This window comes from Gavialis gangeticus, unplaced genomic scaffold (genome assembly GCF_001723915.1).
Source record: "Gavialis gangeticus isolate Ggan-Ray unplaced genomic scaffold, GavGan_comp1, whole genome shotgun sequence".
In the NCBI taxonomy this organism is placed as follows: Eukaryota; Metazoa; Chordata; order Crocodylia; family Gavialidae; genus Gavialis; species Gavialis gangeticus.
Genome location: NW_017728991.1, coordinates 2,150,696 through 2,158,366, shown reverse-complemented (window position 1 = coordinate 2,158,366; position 7,671 = coordinate 2,150,696). Strand labels below are relative to the sequence as shown.

Genomic DNA, 7,671 nt, shown 5'->3' with positions numbered 1-7,671 from the left:
GGGGGGTCATAAGGGTTGTCCTTTTCTATGTAGAAAAACAGACCTGAAAGTGAAGCAGTTTACCTCAAAACACACGCACAGGTGGCCTGTAGCTGGTACCACTCCCAGGGCTCTGCTCCAGACAGAGCTTCTCACCATCAAGTGCATGCGTGTGGTGGCCTATTCCTTCTTCCCCAACTTATTCTTGCACCAGAGACCACGTGTATGTCTTGGTTTATTTAAATACGACTAGGGGAGAGCATTGCTTGACGAGCCCTGGAACTTGAATTGCTCAATATTGTACTTTGCCACCTTGTTAGCTCCTCAGCAAGTCTTCTGCACTGCTGCCAGACAGGGTTGAGGGATAAGACTTATACTGCATCCCTTCCAGAAGAGCCCAGCCCCTGGCAACTGCCTTATGTGTTTCCCTGGTAGATCTACCATCCTGCATGAAAGCAAGACGCTGCTGAGAAGCCACACCGTGTCAGACCAGGCAGTCGCTGAGGCCTTGTGCTCCATCATGCTCCTGGAGGACAGTTCTCCGCGCCAGGCCCTGGCAGATTTCCTACTGGCCAGGAAGTCAGCTATTCAGCAGCTTCTGAACCAGCCCCATCACGGTCAGTACAACTGGCTTCTTTTGAGCTGCTCTTACAGGATGCAGACATTTGCGCATCCATCTCAAAAAGGGAACAGAAACCAAGAGCAAGGGTTTGTAACCACAGTTCTCCCCAGGAGTTTTGTTGCAGTAGATCAGGACTAACTGCTCATTACATCTCCCTCAGTCATTTAAAACAGTGGGGGACCAGAACAAATAGGGCTCCTTGCTCAGTGCCGCTCTTACAGACTGCTAGGCCACACTGGCTTTCCTTTACCTGCATGTTGCATTGGTGATACTGCTCAGTTGCTTGTGGTCAGTCAGGTCTTCCTCTAATTATGGGAGTATCTGGATTTACCAAGTTGAGCATCATACCCCAGTTATCTCCACAGTAAAAGTTTCCTGGCAGTAACACAGCTCCTATGAAAGCACATTCCTCCTTTATGCCCAGCCTTGTCCTCATCTCTGTTACCTGACTCTCTTGCTGGTGCCTTTGCTGAAAGTCCTCTCTTTACAGGGGCTGGTATAAAAGCTCAGGTGTGTTCACTAGTGGAGCTGCTGGCCACAACCCTGTATCAATCTCACGCCCTTTTTTACACGCTGCCTGAGGGGGCACCCCCTGATCCATCCCTGGCCTGTGGCTTACTCTTCTCGACACTGGAGACCATCACAGGCCAGCATCCAGCAGGTGAGCTGCCTGGTCAGCACAAAGCTGTGGCTGGGCTTCCTAGTATTGATACTGCAAGGACTGAGTGGTCCAGATTGGCTTGATCCAGCCTCATCCCGCACAATTCTTCCAGGAAAAGGCAAAGTTTTGAATGAGGAGATGAAGCTGGGCAGCTGGTTCAAGCACCTGCCCAGGTCCATAGTGGAGTTCCAGCCAGCCCTGCGGACCCTGGCACACCCCATCAGCCAGGACTACCTGAGAGACACGCTTCAGAAGTGGATCAACATGTGAGTGCACAGAGGGAGCTTTGATTAAGGGATGGGATAGGACAGCACCCATTGCATTAATCTCTAGCGAGACAGGGGAGGCTCTTGGACACTGCTGCCTCTAGAAGGGGAGAGCACGCTCCTGAACCTAGGCAGCCCCATGGTACCCTGTAACATGGGGGATGAACAGTGAAGCAGACTCTGCCCCTTCCTTCTCATGTCACATACAGAGCAGTTCCCTGCACTGCTTGGTGATCAGGGTCCTTCAGCACTGCAGTAACCAGAGGCTCTTAATCAAAGAAGAAAGCCCTTGTGGGCTCGTACCTGTAGCCTTCATTCAGGGTCCAGCACCTCCTTCCTTTCCAGTGTCCTCCCAGGCACTGAGGGGGAAGACAGCAAGGCATGCCTTATAAAGACTCAGGCCCCTCCCTTTACCCAGAATGCTTTGCTAAGAGCACCATGACTGCCATACCTCCCTGCCCTCTGTACAGTGGTTTATTCTGCCCCTTGTGACTTCTGCCTCGGGAACCCCTGCAGATGTAAGCAGCTACAGCTGGGGTGAAGCCTGAGGTCTCCTTTGCTTGGGAGATGCTCTCTGCCCAGCTTACTCCTGGCAACTTCCCTCAGTTTCTCCCTGCCCAACAGACATGGCTTACTCCCCTGAGAGCAGCTCCCTCAAGGGCCCCATCAGCACTGGGCTAGCGAGAAGGAACAGTTAGCGTATGTGCACTGTTTGTGCGGGGTTTTAGCCCAAGGTTGTCACAGTGCTGGACCTTGTGATGCATGAGCTGGGATCCTTTCAGGAGAGCGTGTGATGTCGCATCCTCAAGACAGCAAGTTTAACCTGGCAGGAATGCAGCTGGCTGCACTGGTGTGGGGGGGAATGTTCCTGAGTTGTTCCCAGCCCTGTGGGTGCCCCACTCATAAAACTTCTGCCTGGGCAGGAAGGATCCCAGGATCCTCATGCAGGCCTACTTGTAACAGCACAGCGTGCATTGCGGGTGCCATACCTTGAGCCCGTGGCACTGAAGTGAACCATTACCCTCAGGTGTAATGAAGATATCAAGTCTGGGGTCTCCAACCTGCTGGTCTATGTGAAGAGCCTGAAAGGCCTGGCTGGCATCCGTGATGCCGTGTGGGAGCTGCTGACCAGTGAGTCCCTGAGCCAGAACTGGGAGGCAGTGTGCCGCCGGCTGCTGCATAAGCCTGTCTCCTTCTGGGAGGACCTGCTGCAGCAGCTCTTCTTGGACCAACTGCAGGTGAGGCACAGCTGGTGGCTTGGTCAGGCTGGTTCCAGCAGCTTGAAATGGATGTCAGTTGTCTGTTGCCCAGCCTGGCAGTCCCAGGTCCAGGCATGGGGTGGCTGAGGCTGCCCAAAGAAGTTTGCACAACTGTTTCTCTTGCCACACTCAGAGGGGAGAGGGCTTCATCCTCCAGCATCCTACCATAGCCTTGAAGTGGCTGACATTCAGCCCAGGGCCTGAGTAAAGCACCGTGCTCACTCACTCTCTCTTTCAGACCCTGATGAAGGAAGGATTTGACTCTATCTCAAGCAGCTCGAAGCAGCTCCTCATCTTGGCCCTGCAGGAGTTGGAGGTCAAGTCCAGCTCCTCTGCCCCCAGCAAGCACGTGCAGTTTGAACATAACATGGCCCTGTTCCTCTGGTCTGAGAGCCCAAGTGACCTGCCCCCAGATGCTGCATGGGTCAGTGTGGCAAACCGCAGCCCATTCACCAAGAGCGGCTTGTCCATGAAGGCCCAGGCCCTGACCCCCTGCGTGCAGAGCTTCTGCTCTGCTCTGGACACCAAATTGAAGGCAAAGTTGGATGACCTCCAGTTCTACCTCCCCACAGACACCTCCACTTCCAAGGAGGCACTGAGCTTGCAGGCCAGGACCTCGGCCTTCGACCGCTATGCTGATGCGGGCACTGTAGAGGAGCTGCTCCGCGATCACTGCATTGCCTGCATCCGCCACATGCTGGGCTGTGTCCGGGAAGAGCTGCAGGGTGCCGCTGACCAGCTGGATGGCTGCACTGATCCCCTGGGCGGTGCCAAGCTCGACGCCGTTCTCTTCATGGCAAGGCTTTGCCAGTCACTGGGTGAGCTATGCCCTCACCTGAAGCAGTGTATTCTGGGGAGAGCGGGGAGCCCTGAGATCGTGTCACGGGAGCCCCGGGCTGCAAAGAAGCTGGGGAAAGGGAAAGCCCAGGAGATGGATCCCAGGCAGGCCACATGGCAGGAAGTGCGGGAGCAGCTGCTTCAACAGAGCCTGTTGGCATATCAGATCTGGAGCTCAGCAGTTACCAAGGTGAGTAGCTGGGGTTCTCAGTCACTGCTTCCTAGAGTGGCTTCTGGTTCACTCACAACCAGCTGTGCTTCTGCTTGCAGTCTCCCCTTCCTCTAAATCATGCTGCTACCAGCTATGGGGGCACCTGGGCAATTTCTGGGCAATGCCAGGCTTAGCTTGGACTCTGCTGTGCTTAATCTTCCACAGTGAAGACCAGTGGAAAAGGCTATGTCCAATTTAGCCTCAGCAAATTTACAACGTGGAAAACGTGGGTTCAGCATTTCCCCAGATTGCCTGAGCCCTGGGACCTGTTACCAAGTCATTGGCTTTTCCTTGGTACTCACCAGTGCTTTTGTCCCCTCTAGGTCCTGGTTCAGCATTTTGTCCAGACACTGTTGTTGGATACGCCCGGCTCCATCTTAGCGATGGCCACCAGCTGGGATGAAATTGAAATCCAAGAGGAGACAGAGTCTGGGAGCAGCATGACGTCGAAGATCCGGCTCCCCATGCAGGTGGGAAGAACAGTGCTCTGGAAGCAAATGCAGGGAGGAGGACAGCTAGGAGCAGCAGTGACTCTTGTGTCAGGCAGTCATCAAATACATGTCACTGCAGGAGGGAGCGTTGCAAGCCAGAGCTGGAATACTAGCAGGGCAGGGACTGTCGTTAGCCAATCCAGGAGCCCTTATGTGTACAGTCCCAAGCTAGATGGCAGAACCTGTTTTTGCCGAGAGGAGGCACTGGCGCAGATGACCTTTCAGCTTCAGCATACACCAAAACGCAAGACCCACAGAGCCCTGAGATGTGGCGTATGCAAGTTTGGGGGGGGCGGGCATTAGTATAGAAGCAGGTGGGAAGAGAAGGTCCAGTTGAAGCCAGAAGAGCAGCATGGGATGTAGAGGCAGGGAAGGCTGGCTATGAGAGAGGGGAAAAATCACTGAAGGAGGTGGTATTGAAGATACCTCTCACCCCTGGTAGCATTTGCAGGCTGTGCCAGAAGACCAGGAATGCTTGTGGTTTTCATTGCTGTCTGTATCTTTAAACTAGACCTCCTGGTACGTTCAGTGCCTCCTCTTCAGCCTGTGCCAGGAGGTCAATCGGGTGGGAGGTCACACCCTCCCAAAGGTCACTCTGCAGGAGCTGCTGAAGACCTGCCTGGCAGAAGTGCTGGCTGGCTATGAAAAGCTTTGTGAAGAGAAACAGGAGAAGGTACATGACTCTATGGTTTCATTGCAGCACCCAGCTCAGGCTCCCATGGGCCAGTCCAGGGTTTTACTTACAAATCCTTGTTTCCTGCTAAGCAGGAAATATCTGAAGAGCCAGAACTTCTGCTCTGGGAAGCACAGGAGATTTAGGCGGACTTTAACGGGGAAAACACTGGGGGAGGGATCCAGTGCTGTCCCTGCTCCCCTCCGACCCCCCAGGTCTATCTGAGGCAGCCTAGTTGCTCACCCTAAAACCCCAGAGACAGTGACGCTAGATCCTGTGCCAGAAGGGGAAGTTGCTGCTTGCAGTGACAATCCTGGCTGTCTGCCTGGCAGGGAGACAGAACTTTGCAAGGCCTTGTGTTCCCTCTGCCACTGTGCGGTTGGGGGGGAGGGGAGGGAGGAGCATTTTTAAACATGTTCCTCATATAAAAACCCTCTAAAGAGCGATTGTAAAAAGGTGCTGAAGCAGACCCTTCTTGACTGTCCCCTTTGCAGAGAGAAGGTGCGTTCCCACTAACCCAGAACAGGGCTCTGCAGCTGCTCTACGATCTCCGTTACCTAAATATTGTCCTAACTGCTAAGAGCGAGGAAGCGAAAACCAGCAGGGTCAGGCAAGATTCCAGGTGCGGGATATTCCCTGCGTTCAAGCGCGAGCAGCACCGCTGCCATTCGGGCTGCCTCCTAGGTACCTGCCTCAAAAACATACTCAGACCAAGGAGCAAAGGAGCCAGTGAGAGGACTCCTCTAGAGATGGCATCAAACCACACAGGAAGCCCTGTAGGATAGGAGAGTGGGCCTGGGGGTCTGTGCCAATACCCACAGGCTCTTCTGGGGATGGAAAATGGCAGTAGCTCCTCTCCCCAGCATAACATTCACTTTTAAAAGGGAACAGAGTGCAGTTAGATAATTCCCAACTCAATCTCTTGGTAACATTCAGAAAATGGCAGTGGAAAAGCTGTAACCACTACTCCCACCTCTCTCCCATGGCAATAAAAGGGCCAAGGGAGTAAGAGCTGATTGAATGCAAGGGGATTTTGTGCACCACAGGGAAGCAGAAAACTGCTGCTTCTCTGACCTGTAGCTTCTGCCAGGCTGGAATGGAGGCCTCTTGTTGGAGGTGGTTCCAGAGGCAGGGAGCAAGGGAACACGTTTGCAACTTGTTCACCCTCTCACCTGCTTGCACTAAAGATGAAAACATGACCAGCATCTTTCTGATCTGCCTGCAGGGTTGAGAAGGTGACCGACTTCCTGGAAGGCCACATAGATCCCTTTGACTTGGATGTGTTCACCCCGCACTTAAACAGCAACCTTAACCGCCTGGTGCAACGAACTTCTGTAAGTTCAGGGAAAAATTGCTCTCTGCAGCAGGAAGCAAGTGTTGCAAAACAGGTTTACTGCTCTTTTCTTGGCTGCCTAGTGCCAGGAGAGAGCGCTCTCAGCAGTGGAAGGAATATTGAAAGCCTCCTGGAGATGAGCAGCTTGCAGAGAGAATTACATGATCATTCATGTAATCTTCTCTCAAGTCTGATCAAAGAGGAGTCACTAGAATCTGTGAAATGCTTGGGTTAAGTGCTGCTAAAACCATCCCAGAATTCTGCTGTTACAGTAGCAGGCAGCTCTGATGAAAGGCTGGGAGTCTTGAGAGGGTGAGAAGAGACATTTGGTACTCACTTCGACTGGAAATTCAATTAATTAAGCACCTGGCTCAAAGCATTTTGGGAGGAGGAGGAAGCAGCACACCACACACAGACGTATTATGCAGAACACCCATGTATTGGCAGGCAAGGGCGTCTGTGCAATCCTGCACCACCAGAAAGAAAACAGAGCTGCTCTCTCCTGTCTTGTAGGTTCTGTTTGGCTTATTAACTGGGGCAGAGAATCAGTACACGAGTAGAAGCAGCACTCTGAGCTCCCAAGAGCCTCACAATATCTTGCCACTGGCATCGAGCCAGATCAGGTAAGTTGCTGTACCACCACCTGCATGTCCCAGCCACCCTCTGGCATGATAACATGTCAGAACCCATACTGCGCTATGATCGACTGCATTTCCTTACCTGCTGATTTTCTCTCCAAGATTTGGACTTCTGCCTCTGAGCATGTCAAGCTCCCGAAGAGCTAAATCAGCTGCAAGAAACACGGAGAACAAGCCTCAGGTCAGTCAAGTAATTCGCCCTTACCTTGTGCTCTAGGTGTAACAAGGTCTGGGAAGCCACATCAGCAGGGTTCCCAGACAGCACCAAAGCATTAAGAAGTGAGCCAGTGGTTCTGGGGTGACTATGGAGGAAAAATAGTTTGAGCAGGTATAAGTTAAAGAACCCATACAGAGATACGAGCAGGCAAATGTAAATCCTCATCCTTGCTTTTACAGAACACCCCAGTGGGTCACTCTCCAGGTGACTTGCTGAAAGCCAGCGGCGAGTGGGGGGGCTCTGGGGCAGAATACAAAGTGTTTGGCAGCCCTGAGCTCAGACCTCAGGAGCAGCGTTTGGCTGTGGAGGTGCTGGAGACAGGTCAGGTGCACTGGTAAAAATTGGCTAATTTCACCCCCACCTGCCAGACAGTTTCTAGCACCCGAGTTCATTAGTTTGGGGAGAGTCTATTAGTGCACACTGTTGTGTCTGAGCTAAGCTGCTGCCATTCCAGTCAGCGTGCACAGGGCTGGCTATGGTCCCT

At 53.0% G+C, this 7,671-nt stretch overlaps 1 protein-coding gene across 1 annotated transcript in view; it reads left to right on the top strand.

Annotated features, from left to right (window-relative positions):
- COG1 (component of oligomeric golgi complex 1) overlaps positions 1 to 7,671 on the top strand; it is a 16,303-nt gene that overhangs the window by 2,017 nt on the left and 6,615 nt on the right. Inside the window, 11 exon segments of the mRNA XM_019516086.1 lie at positions 415 to 596; positions 1,092 to 1,262; positions 1,375 to 1,528; positions 2,556 to 2,766; positions 3,026 to 3,814; positions 4,159 to 4,305; positions 4,838 to 4,999; positions 5,494 to 5,621; positions 6,225 to 6,333; positions 6,846 to 6,955; positions 7,073 to 7,151. Of these exon segments, the coding sequence (XP_019371631.1) occupies positions 415 to 596; positions 1,092 to 1,262; positions 1,375 to 1,528; positions 2,556 to 2,766; positions 3,026 to 3,814; positions 4,159 to 4,305; positions 4,838 to 4,999; positions 5,494 to 5,621; positions 6,225 to 6,333; positions 6,846 to 6,955; positions 7,073 to 7,151 (2,242 nt within the window).